The sequence below is a fragment of the Macrosteles quadrilineatus genome, unplaced genomic scaffold, assembly GCF_028750875.1.
Source record: "Macrosteles quadrilineatus isolate MER2022 unplaced genomic scaffold, UCM_ALF_1.0 Scaffold_1__1_contigs__length_201487025, whole genome shotgun sequence".
NCBI classification, from domain to species: Eukaryota; Metazoa; Arthropoda; class Insecta; order Hemiptera; family Cicadellidae; genus Macrosteles; species Macrosteles quadrilineatus.
This window is the reverse complement of record NW_026542594.1, coordinates 32,250,506-32,269,165: the sequence shown is the minus strand read 5'-3', so window position 1 is coordinate 32,269,165 and position 18,660 is coordinate 32,250,506. Positions and strand designations below refer to the sequence as shown.

The 18,660-nt window shown below is 41.2% G+C and overlaps 1 protein-coding gene across 3 annotated transcripts in view; it reads right to left on the bottom strand.

The window, feature by feature from the left end:
• Positions 1-18,660, bottom strand: part of LOC128982079 (DNA helicase MCM8-like) — a 149,778-nt gene that overhangs the window by 88,601 nt on the left and 42,517 nt on the right. For all 3 annotated transcript variants that reach the window (XM_054401122.1, XM_054401129.1, XM_054401135.1), the window contains one exon: positions 11,556-11,812. In XM_054401122.1, the coding sequence (XP_054257097.1) occupies positions 11,556-11,812 (257 nt within the window). The remainder of the gene's footprint in view (positions 1-11,555; positions 11,813-18,660) is intronic.

Genomic DNA, 18,660 nt, shown 5'->3' with positions numbered 1-18,660 from the left:
AAACAGAGGTCTGATTCAGCCTTGTTTTTAACCTCCTCCCAGGATGATCCGGTTACAAATATTAGAGTATCGTCAGCAAATAATGTTAATTTTCCTTCTGTTTGAATTTTAGAAATATTATTAATATAAATGAGGAATAAAACAGGACCAAGTGTCGAACCCTGGACCACACCATACTCCACTGGCAAAACATGGCTTGACACTTCACCAAGTGCGACAGTTTGTAGCCTATCAGAGAGGTAGCAGCTGAACCAAGCGAGCGAGGTGCCGCGCACCCCGACAAGCTCAAGTTTACGCAACAATCGGCTTCTGTCCACTGAGTCAAAAGCTTTTTTCAAGTCTAAAAATATTAACATACTTCGTTTGTTGCCATAAATTGCCTCGTTAATGCATTTATTAATATCAAATAAAGCATCAGATATGTTTTTGTCACTCCTGAAACCATACTGATTTTCACTTAAAATATTGCACTGGTGGAGGTAAAAAACAAGTTGGTCTTTAGAAATTTTCTCTAATAGCTTAGCGATTACACTTAACAAAGAAATCGGACGATAGTTATTCATGTCTGTGAAATCATTGGATTTGTGCAATGGAATGATCTTGGCCAATTTCAGCTCGTTTGGGAATATGCCAGATGTCAGGCTAAGATTGATAATGTGCAAAAGAGGAGCACATAGAGAGTGGATGTTTTCTTTAAGAACAAAGGCCGAGATACCATCATGGCCAGGTGCAGACCCTCCGCGCAGACCCTGGACGTAACGTTCTATGTCAGCGTGTGTGACCGTGTTGAATGTGAAATTCGTGTCGAGTGAGAAGTCAGCGTCGTTTACGACTGGAGCCCCAGCTGCATTGATTGAGTTGGCCAATTTAGAACCTACTGATGTAAAGAACTTATTGAAATCGTTTGCTATTTTAGTCTTCATGTTCACATTATTCGAAGAACCAGGTACAACTTTTTCAAATGGAAAATGGTCCTTAGAGCAATTCCTGCCTGATATTTCACTAACTATGCCCCAAAATAATTTTGGATCCCTGTTAGATTCTGAAATTTTACCCCTATAATAATTTTTCTTTGCCAGTTTGATGTTTTGATTTAAAGATAGGCGCAGGGCCCTGAAACTATCTAGAAGTAATATATTAAAAGGTTGGGTTTCGATCTTTTTACTTAACTTGTCTCGTTTTCGAATTAATTTAATGAGATCTACGGTAATCCAAGGCTTTATCTTTTTAAATCTTGTTGAGTGATTTTTAATTGTTTTTGTTGATGCTTCAATACAGTTACTCAATGTCAAACAAAAACATGCTGTGCACTGATTAACCTCGTGATTACTCATTATTGGACTCCAGTCTGTTTTTGTAATTCACTTTCACTACCCATCATATATATATAGAAATTTGCGATGCTGCGGTCATTGCCACGGCCCGAGGTATACATTTTAATATTACACATAGACCGGGTATCACTTGGTTAACAGTACACGCACACCGCAGGCCAGTGATGCAGAAAAGTAAAAATCAGTTTTGCCAACTATCATGACGTCACTAATAGGGGTGGGCGAGTACTCGACCTTTGAGTAATTATTCGAGTTTTTTCAAATACTCGACCTTGAGTCGAGTAGTAATTACTACTCGAAAATTTGAGTCGAGTAGTTATAAATAGTGCCACTTCACGATTTTCTATACCCGTATTTAATAAATATATTTTGTTTTGTGTTGATTCATTATTTAATCCCCATTCCTACAAAAAACAACAGATCTAAACTCATATAGGTTAGACTAGCGTAAACCAAATGTTCAACAAACAACCATCGTCATTCGGCAGAGCTAGCAAGAGGACTACTTAAGACTTTCACTTTCCTACAACAGTCAACAATACGTCTCGATAACGATACAGTAAGTTGAAATAAAGCATTGAATGAATCTATCGAATTGCAATAGTCGATAGTCAACAAGGGAGTCTCGTGACTAGTATAACAATGGCAGACGATTCTTAAAGATATTATAAAGTACAGTATCAGATTTAGTTTGAACTGCCATAAAAATATTTTATACCAAAATAAAGAAATAAAAAAATATTTTATACCAAAATATAGAAATACAACAAATAAAAATAACCTATTATAGCGTAGTATTTTTTCACATTAATCGGTATTAGTGTTAAGTTTTACAAACCGATAAGTTACTGCAGGAACATCGATGCATCTGAATGACGCAATCTCATTGGGTCTTGGCAGAAAGAAAAGATCAGTTGATCAGTTCCACTTTAAACTCAGTGTTGCCAGATGGACGATAATTTTTGTAACTGTGGTATTGGCGTAAACAAACTATAAGTATAATTTTCTAATGAGTTTACATAAACACGATAAATTAGTCAAACTATTAACTTTTTTACGAAATACAGTAAAAGCTATAGCAATTTTATAATAATTTTGCCGACATCATACTAATATTATAAATGTGAAAGTTTGTGTATTTGTTTGTTTTTTTGTTTATTTGTTTGTTTGTTTGAAGTTCAATCACGCTTTAACTACTGGTCGGATTGGGCTGAAATTTGGTATGATGATAGCTCACATTCCCGATTAACATATAGACGTATTCGTATCTCAAAAATCCTTTCGGGCTCCGCCCCAGTGGCTCTGGAGTTTCCCATGATAACCTTATGAGTATTCATATTCATATGAGTATCATATATATAGGGATTTTTGTCAGCTGTTTCAATTACTCAAGTTGTTCTATGATATTCAATATTATTCAAAAGTTATAAGGTACCAACATTGTGTAGCACTTGTACATTTTTTCATTTATGACAACATAGCTAATTTGAAGCTGTGATGCACAATGAGAACTGTTAAAGTAGGATTGTTTACAGTTAAGATTATGTTTTTAATTTATAAAATGATGTTTTGATGTTGTGCGAATATTCAATAATTTACTTTTTTATTGTTTAGGTGTAGTGGTAGAACATTATGACTATCGTATATGTGCTATACTATAGCTTCAGTAAATTAAAAGAACCAAATTTTCTCAAACCGCGTCCTCTTCCATTGCAAACAAAAAGCATTAGTATAACTACAATAAGCATTTTATACTTATAAGCCAACCCCGTACGAAGGACCGGGTATTCAGCTAGTTCACCATAATGGTGCAATGATAAATATGGCAACGTCAGCCCTGCAAAACAGCTGTTTGATGGGAAAACAAAGCAGAAGCAGAATGAGCAGACTGACTAGAGAGAGAGAGAGAGAGAGAGAGAGAGAGCAGATATGGTGACAGCTGGCGTAACAACAAAACAATGGATTGAAGTTATGTCAACGTCAGTTTTGAATGTTTTAACTTTGAAGTGAATTTGTAACTTAAAATAAAACGAGCTGTTGGCCCGTCCTACGTACGGGAATCGAGTATTCAAGTAAAACGGAATAGTTCAGAAGAACATCTAGTTTACACGCACAGTGACAAATTCTGGCAGTTTTAATGGGGGCCAACTGCCCCAAAACAACCTAATTAACAATTAATTGTTATTTTTTAGTTGTTGAACTTATTAACAAATGTCACGTGACTACTCATTTCTTCCATCCGATTATAGACCTAAAATATAGCGATATGCATTTTGAATTTGATAATTTTACCATAAAATAGCAGTTGCGTCGATTTGAAAACACATGAAGTGAGATTGGAGACCGACACACACTGGTATTGAGTAGAGTTGCTACAATTGCATATACCACTTATATATGTACTTACCGCACCTTTACCTCCGTGACCACAGACTGACACCTTACGAGGATTGGCCACCCATTCTCTTCCATCCCCTGTCTCTCTAATTTAGATCCCCGTCTGAGGATGTATGTCATAACTTGGTCTTTCCACTTAATTCTTGGTCTTCCAAGTGGTATTTTATCTTGTGGTACTATGGAATATACTTTTAAAAGTTGATTTATCTCCTATCCACCACGCATAGCCTGCCCGTCCAAGCCTTTTACTTCTGGTCTTTTACTTTATTTCCATGGCATAAACTAAATAACTTACTTACACAGTTTGCATTTACAACAAAACTTGATTAAACTGTTTGAGATGTATAGATCAAAATAACACATTTCCCGATAAAGCAGATCCTTCACGGTAGAAAAAAAATTTTTTAAGTGAAATAGTATGCAGGCCAACACCAAAGAACAATATTTTTGTATACAAACAACTTGTAACATAAACATTTCAATGACAGTTTATAACCAGCTGTTAGTTTAACCAGCACTGAAAATACTTTGAATTGCTAGTGTCGGCTGCTAGACTTTTTAAAAATTGAAACTTAATTTCTAAAAAACTGAAACCCTAAATTAAAATTATGGCTTCGACATTCCCTAGTTCTCAAAATTATCTTTCTTTCAACACAAAAATCATGAAAATCGGTCAAGTGGTTGATTCAGAATCGTGAAATAAAAAAACCCTGTTTTGTTTTAATATTATAGATTGATTTTGTTAGTGGAAGTTTATAGAAAGTAAAAAAACATATTCTGTTTGTGATTTTGATTGTGCAATTTTCCATCTGGTGGCAGAAACATGAGGACAACTACAGTTTGAATTGTAACTTAACCTAGAAAGATGTGAGTTTATTAAAGAAAGGCCAAATAGGCTATACCGGGCTACTAACAGTGAAATGTGTTTTTATTTTAAATTAAGTGTTTAATGTGGGATTTTATTTCGAGATAATAGGCCTACTACGTTTTTGTTTGATATAAATATACTGAGTGAAGAGGATAGCCCTAGTACCCAAAACTTAAGGTAGATGAAGTGCTTATCCAAGTGATTATTTTAAAATACCTAATTGCATATTGATGTTTTTAAATTATTATACAATATGTAGTTTGATATTAGTTTTCTGTTTTATAAATTCTGTTTCTTATTTGAATTTAAATTATTCTTTAAGTTACCTTATTAAGTTAGTTACCCAGGTTGATTATCATGTTAGTGAGGAGGAATTAAAGGCAAGAAAAAACAAAACCCGCAATAACAAGTTATGTCTAGGCCAAATTTTTTATTAGGCCTAAGGTAAGAGGTACTAATAATTAGTAACCTTATAACTTAGAAAATATGGTATACTTAAACTACCAACCTATTTAGTCCTAGGCAGGGTTTAGGCACAGAAAACATATTACTATAACCCAGAATGCCAACCGCATGGTAAAAAGCATTAAGTGTTTTGAGAGAGCTTTGCCTGTCAATCGTAGGCAGCGCTACCAGCGTTGCCATGCACTCAGCATAGCAATGCTGGTGGCGCTGCCTGCGATTGACAGGCAAAGCTCTCTCAAAACACTTAATGCTTTTTACCATGCGGTTGGCATTCTGGGTTATAGTAGTATGTTTTCTGTGGTTTAGGCTAGAATGAAATTTGTTTCAGCAAAATGCTGCAAACTCAAGTTAACTGTAGATAAAATATTATTCAATAACTTGCATTTAAAACAAAAAATTCCAGTAGGCTAATATTAGGCTACATTTGTCTGAACATTACATCTTTCAATTTTATTTGTAGAAAATTTGCCATAGGCCTAGCCTGCAAAACAATGTAGCATTTTTAAGTTGTGAATAGCAAGATGCTAAAAATAAAATACTACCGCAGCTTAAACCCTGGGCCTAGGCCTACTTAACGCGCAACTACTCGACTCGACTCGATACTCGAGTTTTTACTCAAATACTCGACTCGACTCGAATAGAAAAATCACTACTCGCCCACCCCTAGTCACTAATCATCTTATCCACATACCAAGTGACGGTGGCGAGAGGTAAGCGTAAGCCCCTCAGGGGGGAGGTGGGCCCTTGTGGCACCCTTCCCTCAAGACCGCTGTGAGTCAGTTAATCTGTACTGTGTCCTTTAGTCACAGCCTACATGGGGTGCCACTGTTATCACTAAAGGCAGCGGATCTATGGTGGCAGAATGAATGTCTGCCCTAGGGTCGGGGAGCAGCGACACTAGTATGACCTGAGGCCGAGGTGATGGACACCGGTCCGGGCTCAGTGTCAATTGAGCAGCAGGCGGAGTGAATGGATCACGGTAAGGCTGCTGCACTGCCCTCCAGTTCTGGTATGTGTGCAGCGGTGCTGGAGTAGGTATTGATGAGCGGAGTGTATGGAACACGGTACAGTCTTCAAACTGCTAACCTGGTATTGTTTCAGAAGCTATGATGTCTGCTAATCAAACTACGGAAAATACCCCAGGTGGGTCAGCGCCTAGGCGTGAATCCCACCCCTCCATCTTGGAGGGCTTGCCCATGGATTCTGGGGAGGGCAAATTATCAGACAATGTTTCAGAGACGAAGGTGGAGGGGGGCAAAGAGGCTTTTGCCAGGAGCTCCCTCATTGCTAGATCTCCACAAAATCTTGGTATCGACGACGTTCAAATGCTTGAGGAAGCACACAGGGCTTTGGCGGGTAGTGTGGCTGACTCAAGCGCCCATTCAAATCTAACCCTGGGCTCTACCTCTGAGGTGGCAACACCGGATCTGTGCGTAGAGACCCAGGCATGTGCAACTGTTCCAGAACAGGAGAGAAGACAACAGCCATCTTTACCCCCTAGTGTGTGGAGGACAAAGGTCAGGGCAAGGAAGGGGGCTGAGGGTACTTGGCTTTCAAAAGCTGAGTACAAAAAATCCAAAGGGTTTGTCAACAAGCCCAAGAGGAAAAGGCAGGCTGAAACTCCCAGTCCTGCTGGAGGAGAGGGCTCTGGTATTTCTCCTATGCGCAGAGTTTCAGGTCCACCGCAGCAGCATCAGACTCAGCAGACTCCAAAGCGGCCGAGAAGGTGGGATGTCCCACCCCCGCCGCCAAGGAGCGCTGCAGAGGGCGATGCCAGCAAGGACTTGACCTTCAAGGACCAACTCTCGGGCTGGAAGATGGCGATTGTTCCGGAGAACTATCCTGACGATAGGTTCACTGATGAACAATTTTGCTTGTTACAGGAGAAACTGTTTGAGATGGTTATTATGGCCGCCACTCCTCAGCAGATCCTGAAAACCTACAAGGACAAAGGTGCCCTCGCAGTCTTGTGCGGAAACGAGGAGACCAGAGATTGGCTCAAGGAGGTGGCTGTTGGTCTGGGTCCGGTGGGCGTGGGGGGGGCCGAGTGTGATTGTGGGGGATCATAAAGATCTCCTGCGTACCACCAAGGTCCTTCTCCATACCGACTGGATCCTGGCCAGGAAAGATCCTAAAGAAATCTTTGAGTTTGTCCAGAAGCTGAATCCTGGACTGTCAACCAGAGACTGGAGAGTGGTCAGTTGCAAGCGAGAGGCGGAACACCAAACTCTGGTTCTGGCAATTGACTGCGGGAGTGCCAAGTTCCTGAGGGACAGGGGCTGGAGGATTTTCTTGGTTATAACAAGGGTTCAACTCAAGGTTCTTTCAGGTGCTCCTGATGACGATCCGAATACTGCAGGCGAACCTACAGCACAGTAAAGCTGCCACTGCGGTACTCTGTGCGAGTACTGCGGGTGGGGCTTTTGATTTTGCCCTTATCCAGGAACCCTGGGTTAGAGACGGCAATATAACGGGAATGGGGGTCTCTAGGGGCCAGGTATTCTCGGCTCAGGTCCGGAATCCTAGAACCTGCATTTGGACTAGTAATGACACCATTTGTGTGCCGGTTCTGGAATTTTGTTCCAGAGACATCACGACGGTAGAGACCAAATGCAGGGAATCCGGACGGCGTCTTCTACTTGCTTCAGTATATATGCCGCAAGATGAGCCCACGCAGCCTCCGCAAGAGGAAGTTAGGAAGCTGGTCGAGCACTCGGCCAGGACCGGCGACGACCTCGTGCTGGGCTGTGACTCCAACTCCCACAACACTGCTTGGGGATGTAGGGATAATAACGCAAGAGGTAAGGCACTTCTTGAATACTTAGCCTCTAATGGTCTAATGATTGCTAATGTCGGTTCAGAACCAACTTTTCATAGCAGGGTTGGGGAATCTGTAATAGATCTTACTATAACCAACGTGGGGATCAGTCACAGAATTCTGGATTGGAGGGTATCCCAGGAACCTTCCCTCTCTGACCACAGACATATCATGTTCAACATTGGTAACTTTTCCTTGGAAAAGATTGAGTTCAGGAATCCCAGAAAGGCAGATTGGGATATGTACAGATCAACTCTTAAAGAGCGCATTGAATGCTTTGACACACAGTTCCCTTGGGTCAGAGACACCAACACGCTAGACCTTGCCTCTGGGAGCTTAGGCGAGGCCATTGTCACGTCCTTTGACGAGAGCTGCTCGCTAACGGTGAGGAAGCAGGGTAAAGTGAGTTGGTGGACCACAGAGCTCACCAGCCTGAAAAAGAGAGTCAGGTCTCAGTTCAGGTGGGCGAAGAGGACAAATAATTGGGATGGCTACCATAGATTGCTAACCCAATATAACATGGCTGTAAGGAGGGCCAAAAGGCTCTCCTGGAAACATTTCTGTAGCAAGCTAGAAAGTGTTAGAGATACATCTAGGATATACACTGTCCTAACAAAGGACAACTCCTCCAAGCTAGGCCCCCTCAAGGAGCCTGGGGGAGATATGCTGTATGAACCTAAGGAAGTGCTAAAGCTCATGGCGGCCACCCACTTCCCTGGCTGCATCATCCCAAGCGAGCCATTGGTGCCGGAGGATGAGGAACAAGCTGTCGCAAGGGCAAACAACACTCGGTGGAGGGTTGCGTGCCACATTGTGACACACAGTCGTGTGAGATGGGCCATAGGGTCACTCATCCCATACAAATCACCTGGACCTGACGAGGTAAGACCTGTCTGTCTCCAGCAAGGTATCGATATATTACTTCCGGCAATGAGTAAGTTGTTCAGGGCCAGCTTGGCCCTGGGACACATTCCCCCGGCCTGGAGCATCTCAAGGGTGGTTTTCATCCCAAAACCTGGTAAGGCAAGTTACACGGATCCCAAGTCCTTCTGTCCCATCTCTCTGTCCTCATTCCTGTTGAAGACCTTAGAGAAACTGGTGCTGAGGTATGTGGGGGACACAGTCCTCAGAGTCAATCCCCTACATAGAAACCAGCACGCCTATACCCCAGGAAGATCCTGTGACTCTGCCCTACATCACCTGGTAAGCAGAATCGACAAGGCGTTTGAGTTCAAGGAGATTGCCCTTGGGGCGTTCCTTGACATCCAGGGCGCCTTTGACAACACTGAAACCCAGGCTGTAATCAATGCTGCCAGAGCTCGTGGATTCCATGAGGTGGTGTGCAGGTGGGTAGAGTCTCTACTTAAGAGGAGGAAGGTAAGACTCTCTCTTCACAATGAGGTTCTGGAGGCCAGGACCACACGAGGGTGTCCACAGGGGGGTGTACTCTCTCCTCTTCTCTGGAACCTTGTTGTGGACGACTTAATTAGATCTCTCAGTGATAGTGGTGTATTCGTTCAAGGATACGCGGACGACATTGTGATACTAGTTATGGGTAAATTCAACAACACGGTCTCCGACCTCATGAACACAGCCTTGAGGTTAGTTGGACAATGGTGCACTGAGGTAGGCCTTTCTATCAACCCCTCCAAAGTGGCGGTTATCCCCTTCACGAGGAGGCGCGATCTAAATGGCATAGGACCTCTGAGACTACAAGACACAGTGCTTGAAATGCAGAATCAGGTAAAGTACCTGGGGGTGGTATTGGACCGAAAGCTGCAATGGGGGCCACAACTCCAAAAGGTCATTGATCGAGGTAAGTGGTCACTCATGGCCTGCAGACGTATGGTAGGAGGAACCTGGGGGCTCAAGCCGGCGCTCATGCACTGGCTATTTGTCTCCGTGGTAAGGCCCGCCATGACATACGGCTCACTCGTGTGGTGGCCCAAGATGGACTCAGTGTCGGCGGTGAGAGATCTGGCTGCCGTCCAAAGACTCGCCTGTCTCATCATCACGGGCGCAATGAGCAGCTGTCCGGGAGCCTCACTGGACTGCCTTCTCAACCTCACTCCGATTGACCTGCATGTCAAGGTCACTGCGAGGAGGACTGCCTACAGACTCCAGTGTGAAAACCTTTGGTTGGATGTTGGAGGATCCCGAGGTCACTCTCGGATCACTCAGCAGGTAAGAGGGGAGGTAATGGACATGCCCTCGGATCACATGCCGACTCGATTCTTCTTCGCCAGACCATTCACTGTCCTCCTTCCGTCCAGGGATGAGTGGATGTCCGGTGGGAATCCTCTTCCACAAGGCGACCTTGAATGGTATACTGATGGTTCTAAGGTAAGAAGTGGGACTGGGGCTGGAATTCATGGAGTGCAGAACGGGGTGGACATTTGTCTTCCTATGGGCACTCACCCAACTGTGTTCCAGGCCGAAATGACTGCGATTATGGTATGTGCTAGGGAAAACCTGAGGCTAGGCTTCAGGGACATCAACATTTCCATTTTCACAGACAGCCAGGCTGCGCTCAAAGCGCTTGACTCCTATGAATTCAATTCTAAGGTGGTCTGGGACTGCCTTTCTGCGGTATGTGACCTGGGCAGGCGCAACAAGGTAACGCTCTGTTGGGTTCCTGGGCACTCAGGGATAGAAGGGAATGAGGTGGCTAACAGGCTAGCAAATGTCGCGTCAGCCTCAGACTTCGTGGGACCACAGCCTTTCTGTGGAATCTCTCGTGGGCATGCATGTCACTCAGTCATGGCATGGGCCCAGGAGAAACACAGGAAAAGATGGGTTAGGCTTCAGCACCATAGGGTAAGTAAGCTCACCCTCTTCTCCCCTTCCCAGACGGTCGCCTCCAATGCCCTACGCTTGGACAGGAGGCGACTCAGACAGATCACAGGAATGGTCACTGGACATGGCTTTCTGAAATTACACCTGCATCGCTTGAGGATCCACAATGGTGACACTGCGTGTAGGAAATGTGGGCAATCAGAGAAGACTGCTGATCACCTACTCTACGACTGCACAGCTCTGAATGAGGTAAGGGATAGTACTCTTGGTGCAATGACAAGGGGCAGACACTTTCCTCAGGAGGAGCTCATTGACAGGATGCTGGAGTTCATTAAGCAACTCAGGTTTGACGGACTCTGAAGTACCATATGGGGAGCGCAAAAAGCCCATCAGTGGCTGACGTGCAACAGGACAAGGTCCGCCCCTACAGAATCAATCAATCAATCAATCAATCAATCATACCAAGTGACTCACATTTGCGACAGACATCCCTGTAAACCAATGCAGAGAATTGAATTCAGGCCATTCAAATAGACCGTTACAAAGATATAAGCTTTTTAATAACATTGGACACTGACACAAATATGCGACGTCAGTCTATTTTAATGTGACCAGCCGTCACTTATATGCAACGTCAGTCTATGGGTAGAAACCAGCCATCGCATATGTGCGTCGCTGGTCCATATGAATGACAACAAATTTAGTACTATTGCGGTAGCGAACGTGTTAAAGAAATCCGCCTATTCCAAATTTCTGATAATTGGAACAGGGTTAGGTCTCAGTTAATTAGGAATAGCGGAACTTTACTGCATACCGAACGATTGGACATAGGATTAATTATGTATTAATTAGTGGTTAGTGAGATCCAAAAACTTACCTGGTCATCATCTACCAGCTCCTGTAGTCTGACTGTCTGCCAGTTGAGTGTTTGTGTGAGTGATGAGCTGCAGAGTGGTGTGAAGCTGCGAACTCTACATGTAGGGCTACCACACACGGTGGGTTGGGTGTAAAGTCCTTCCTGTTGTTTTACAGTTTGAACGCTACCACATGTATTACACTGGAATCCGAGCCATGTGCATAGCAGCTTCATGTTGCTCACACGGATTATAGTTCCTCGAACACACACCAGCTTGCCTATAACATTTTTTTTACAGGTTTTTAGCTGAAACTTAATCCTTTTGATCTTCAATGTCAGTGACGGCTGGTGGGTTAAATTAGTGGGATGGCGCATGCAGGTTTTTTTTTGGGTGGTTACTGATACCGGGGAGTTTAGTTAGAAGTTAAAAAACGAGTTATTTAAATGTTGGTTTAGGAAACTTTTTAGAATACAAACTGTTTTATTTATAACTGTCTGTATACAAATTCTATGGTGGGGAGTTAAGTCAACTGACACGTATAAACAAGAGAAATTGGCTCTCTCTTGTTTTGAAGGCTTTTTGCCGCTGCGCGTGCGTAAATCTGGAGTTGCGTCATTAGTAGTAGTGTGTTTACGTTGTTCTCAGAATGGCGCACATTTTACCCCGTGCTACCCGCCCGTCCATACAACCTTCTCCCCCAAGGCCATACCCCCAAAACGCAACTACCCCGCAGGTTATGAACAATCTTAATTGGTGACTCACGTTATTTAAGTTAAAAATAACACTAACATACTAAATACATACCTTAATTTAATTGTTTGAAACAGAAGTTCATCCGTCGGTCCTTCTGCTCCGAGAAATGTTGGATGACAAGCTCGTTGAAATTGTGAGTTTTCAAAAGATCCTTCTCAATTGAGCACATTGCTAGTGCATTCAGCCGGTCTTCTCTCATGGTGTTTCTTGTAAAGGTTTTTATGTGTTTAAGCGTTGAAAAACACCTCTCCCTTTCAGCATTCGACATGGGAATAGTGCAAATAATTTTTAGCAGCTTAACTGACTCAGTAAGGACGTCAGTTAAATTATTTTCATAAATAAAGTTCAATAACATCAACAATCCTTTGGCAGTTTTAAAGTCATCCCTGCTATAAATTACAGATAACTCTTGTGGTAGCTCCAATTTATTTAGTCCAAATATTTTTACAGCTGCTTCCATCAGCTCATTTTTGGGTAAATGTCTCTTTATATTTTGAAAATAATGTAGGCTCAAAAAGCACACCAACTGACAGATGGTCTAAGAAGTTAAAACGATCGTTAATTCTGGTAATTATGACATTGCATACTTCCTTAGCAACAATGTCTTTTCTATCAATAAAGCGAGCACGCTTTGTTTTGGGTTCGAGTTCAGAATGTTCGGCTTGTGATGACTCATGTAGTGATTCATTGCCTTGAATACATCCAGCTGCACTCGCAGTATGTGGATCAAGATTGGGAGAATTCCTTATCTCTGAAACAGCTCTATCTCTCATCGTCTACGTATTTGCATGCTTTTATACAATCAATACTTCGATGTTGAATTTTGTTGTAGAGAATGTCTACATGAGGCATAATTTTGTTGAAAAATCCAAGCCAATAATTGAAGTCGTCACTTTGTAAGATATGTTGTAGGCCAATAGCTTGATTTATAGTTTTGTAATCATTGCTGTTGTCATCAACAATTTTCCCTAGACATTCAACAATTTCATGGTGGTAATTTTGTACTGTAGCAACGATTCTTGATTTGTAATTCCATCTAGTAGGCCTAGCTGGATTTTTTGGCATGCGTTTTTTAACGATGTCTTTAAAAACTTTGGTCCGTTTTGTCGACTGAGAAAAAAAAGCTGAAAATCCTTCAATATTGCTGAAAAATATTTTAACCTGTTTTTTTTATGGAACACCTGTCTACAATTAAATTTAATTGATGTGCATAACAATGAACGTAGTGGGCGTGTTTATAAGCATTTTTCACCCTATCCTGTACCCCAGTATGTTGCGCACTCATCGTAGCCTACTCATAGCTCTGGGCTATTACTTTGTTGGGGGTTTTATCTTTTATCCAGCCCTAGCTTCTGCAATTCACAAAAAATAGCTTCACTAATTCCCTCAGCATTCAAACTCTTGGGGTTGACATAAAAGATAAATCTTTCTTTAATTTGACCATTCAATTCATACCTAACAATAAAAACCAATTGAGATAGTGTAGCTACGTCTGTGGTTTCATCTGCTTGAATTGCTACATAACTGCTTTGGTGAATTTCCTTGGAAATCAGTTGATGGCAAACTGAATAAATCGAGTCAAGCAAATAGTTTTTAATTGTTTTAGAAAGGCCAACAAATACTCGATTTTTTGCCTTTTTAATGTGCTGTTTTAGTGTAACATCTATGTCATTGGATTAATCAAACATTAAAAATTTCCAGGATTGTCTGATTTGTCCCTTAGAGCTAATTCAAATATACCACAAAATTTAACGGCAAACACGATCGGGAGACATTTAATTGCGAAGCATAATTCACTTTGGCTTGAAACTGTCAGATAATGTACAGTCTAACTGTTGTAACTTCTTTAAGACTGTACAATATTTCATTAATATCAATTTTTACTATCATATGTTTTTCTATTGTTTTTGTTTTGTAAACATTCATGAAATAGATTTTGTGTTGAGTGGATATGCGAGTTTCTATTAATTATTTTATAATTAATTAGAGTCATTTTAATTGGCGACGAGTGTGAAAATCAACTAGCCACTGTGAAATTCAACACATTTACTTTTCAAAATTACATTCAATTTCTAGTTTCAAGATACATTAATATTTTATACAGTTCAAACTATAATGGATGAACAACAGTTTACCTTACTTCTAAACACATTCAATGAACAACAAAAAGCACTTGTACGTGAGATGTCAAACATGTTTCAAGCTCAAATTCAAACAATTGTTACATCAATTGGAAAACCCAGGGAAGAAAGCTGTCAATCTACAATGTCAAATGTTGCTACATTCGAAAACTTCAATGCCAAACAAGAAAAGTTTAACTATTATACAATGAAAGTGTTCCGTATTCAAGCATCTAAGCAACCTAGGTGAATCCAGACTTCATTCATATTTTGTTCTGACCCTTGCCCTGTCACGTGATGTCTGGCAATTTCCCCCATTCCCCATGTACTCTTCAACCCGGCATCATGTTCTCGCCATTTTCCCTAGTTTTTTATTATAATATTCCCCTACTCTATTTGTGGCATATAAATTGAACTTATATTATCGTATGTTTATCTTATGTATTTATTTGTGACACACCTAACAAAAAAGTGAACTGTATTCAAACTGTTCTTGGTGCAACTACCGGTCGCGTACGCGAAAGCTGGCCAGCAAACATCAAGTGCGTCAACGGTCTACTAGACATCACTTCAGTAAAAAGGAAGGTACCAAATCACATTTCTTCCTATTTAAAAGTTTATTATTTTGTGCTCACAGTGTGTCTCTAAAGCTGATCTTAACATAATATATCTCACATCCCTCATTTTTTATACAGTCCACCATATCGAAGTTTACCCCCCAGAAAGGTTTGATTGATAAGAAGAAAATTGCTCAGCTCTTGTGTAATTCTATAGGTAGTGAACATTATAACAACCTATCTGCATTTTTGGGCCCAGACAAGCCACTCAAATCATTAGATTATGAAACTCTGTTGAATGACTTCAAGAAACTATTGACTCCAAAGAAAAGTGTTGTTGTTGCTCAACATTATTTCTTAAATATCTTTCAAAAAGAAAACCAGTCAATTTCAGAGTTTGTGGCCGACCTCAGATGTGATCTTCAAGAATGTGAATTTGCAGTTGAATGCTCCAACGATGAATGTGGAACATCTGTGTCAATTGCTGATGTTTTCTTGCGGGCACAGTTCATACAAGGATTGAAGGACAATTGGCTTAGGGAACACCTTTTACAATCCGTTTACACAAAGTTTGATGACATTCTAGAGAAAGCTATTGCTCTTGAAGCATCTAAGGTTGAAAGCAAAGAATTTCACCAACATGCATGTTCTAACAACTTTAATATGGATTCCGCTGGAGAGCACAAAATTTCAAGGTCTTCCAGACGATCCCACCAGTTCTCTAACAATCGCTCATACAACAAGTCATCTCTCAACTGGAAACAACGTTCAAATAACAAAAGACCTGACTTCAATGCCCTCGGAATAGAAGGTCTGTCTTAGATGTGGAAGTAACAAACACATTGCTGCAAATTGTAACAGACACAAGTATAAACTCCAATGTGGGGAGTGCTTAAAACAAGGGCATGTCTCTGCGGTCTGCATAACTACACTGATGTCAAGGACTAAGAAATCAACATCAAAGTTAAATTCAACCAACAACCTACATTCAGGATCAAATGATGACGATTATTCTAGTGACGACTCTTCTGATTACGGAGTGCACAAAATTGATTCGATCTACCAGAACTTTGATGTCGTAGATTTATTTGAAGTTGGATATGATTCAGACAAGTACATTGTTTCTGTCACTATAAATGGAAGATTACAATGTTTTGAAGTTGACAGTGGGGCTAAATTTTCTCTCCTTGCGAAGAATGACTTTGAACGTCTACATCTGAACGTACCTGTAGAACCATCAAGGCTAGCTTTCCGTTCATACTCTGGAGACATAATCAAACCAGAGGGAAAGGTATCAGTTTCTGTATCATACAAGGGTAAACAGTTCAAAGGTGACCTTCACATCGTCCCTTCAGGTCATGATGCACTTCTAGGGCGCCAATGGATCCGAGGACTGGGTATTGAACTGTGTGAAATTGACGCTGAAATGAAGCGACCAGCTACTACCCTTCAATTACAACCAGTAAATTCAGTTGAGGAACTGTTTGAAAAATTTGCGCCAATTTTCGAGCCAAAAATTGGATGCGTTCCAAACTTTACAGTATCATTACATCTTCGATCAGGAGCAAAGCCTATTTTCAATCGTGAATGGAACGTACCTCATGCTCTTATTGATCAGGTCAACAAGGAACTAGATTTACTTGAAAATGAAGGAACCATTTCGCCTGTTACGTCAAGTGATTGGGGGTCACCACTAGTCGTGATACCCAAGGCAGATGGAAGTGTTCATCTCTGTGTCGACTACAAATGTGGTGTGAATGAACAAATAGTCCAGGCAAACCATCCTATTCGAAAAATTGACGATGTACTCGATAGTTTGAGATGATCTCGTTACTTTTGTAAACTTGATCTGTACAAAGCTTATCTGCACCTCAAGATCGACGAAGAGTCCAGTAATATCCAGACAATGTCAACACACCGTGGAACATATCGTGTCAATCGTCTAAGTTTCGGAATAAAGACAGCACCTTCTGAATTCAACCGAATTCTTACACAAATTTTGAAGGGATTGCCTAAAACCGAGGCCTACTTTGATGACATAATTTGCCATGGTTCAACAATGGATGAGTTCAAAAGAAATCTACAAGCCTGTCTTCAACGACTCTCAGATTTTGACTTACACATAAACTTTTTAAAGAACAAATAGAATATCTAGGACGAGTGGTGGAGTTTTAACAAAATAAAGAAATCTCCTACCAAAATTCAAGCTGTAAAGAAATGTCACATCCATCAAAAGTTGAAGAATTACGACGATTCTTAGGAATGGTTTCTTACTACTCTCGTTTCTTTCCAGATGCTTCAACTGCCACTTTTCCTTTGCGACGTTTGTTACGCAAAAATAAGAAATGGGAATGGACACTAGAATGTGAAAAGGCATTTCAACAAATCAAAACTGAGCTCTGCAGTAACAGGATACTCGTACCTTTCGATCCAAAACTACCGTTAGTCCTCACCATAGACGCTTCACCTACTGGACTAGCTGCAGTTCTTAGCCACTTAATAGATGGTACTGAGAGACCAATTGCTTACGCCTCACGTTCACCCACTGATGCCGAATGTAACTATAGTCAACTAGACCGGGAAGCATTGGCCATAGTTTTTGGTGTCTCCCACTTCTATTATTACTTATTTGGGACTCAATTTCAACTTGTAACAGATAATCAGCCCATATCTAGGATCTTCAGGCATAACAAGGCTCTACCACAAATGACTTCAGCTCGTTTACTCAGATATGCATCATATCTGTCAGGTTTCAATTACAAGTTGGTGTTCAAAAAGGGCATGGAAAATAAAAACGTGGATTGTCTTTCAAGAGCTCCTCTTACACAAACTCACTTTACTAAAGACAAGAAAATTGGAAAAGAGGTACATCAAATCTGCAGCCAAGCCATTTTTCAAATTTCAAGCCATGAAATCACAGCTGAAAGTATCACGAATGAGACAGCCAAAGATCCAGTGCTCTCTAAGATTTTGAAAGACCTACTCACCAATTCACTTGATTCTGACTTTACTTTGGTCGAGAACATTATTTTCCAGGGAGAAAGAGTGTACATTCCATCACTACTTAGAAACAAGATTCTAAATGAACTTCACGAAAGTCATCTTGGAATCACAAAAATGAAACAGCTAGCACGGCGCTATGTTTACTAGCCAAATATTGACAAGGACATTGAGCATCTTGTGAAAGGATGTGAAAATTGTGCACTAACACGGTCAAATCCGCCCAAAGCTCCAAATCACCCGTGGGAAATCCCATAAGAGAACTGGGAAAGAATACACATTGACTACGCAGGACCGTTTCAAGGCTTCAACTTCCTCGTGTGTATTGATGCTAGATCAAAATGGGCAGAGATAAAAGTAATCAAAGACGCACCATCCAGCTCCAATACCATACATCTGCTTGAACAGATTTTTGCTACACACGGCTACCCGAATGTTATGGTATCTGACAACGCCTCAATTTTTCAAAGTGATACATTCCAAGCTTATTGCAAATTTCATGGCATTTTCCAGAAATTCATATCTCCAGGACATCCAGCAACAAACGGCTTAGCAGAACGCTCTGTTCAAACATTGAAGAACCGCCTGAAGTCCACAGCTTCTGAAAACATACCAATGGCAATAAAGGTCCAGAAAATCTTAATGCGGTACCGGGCAACTCCTCTAGCATGTGGCAAATCACCGGCTGAACTTTA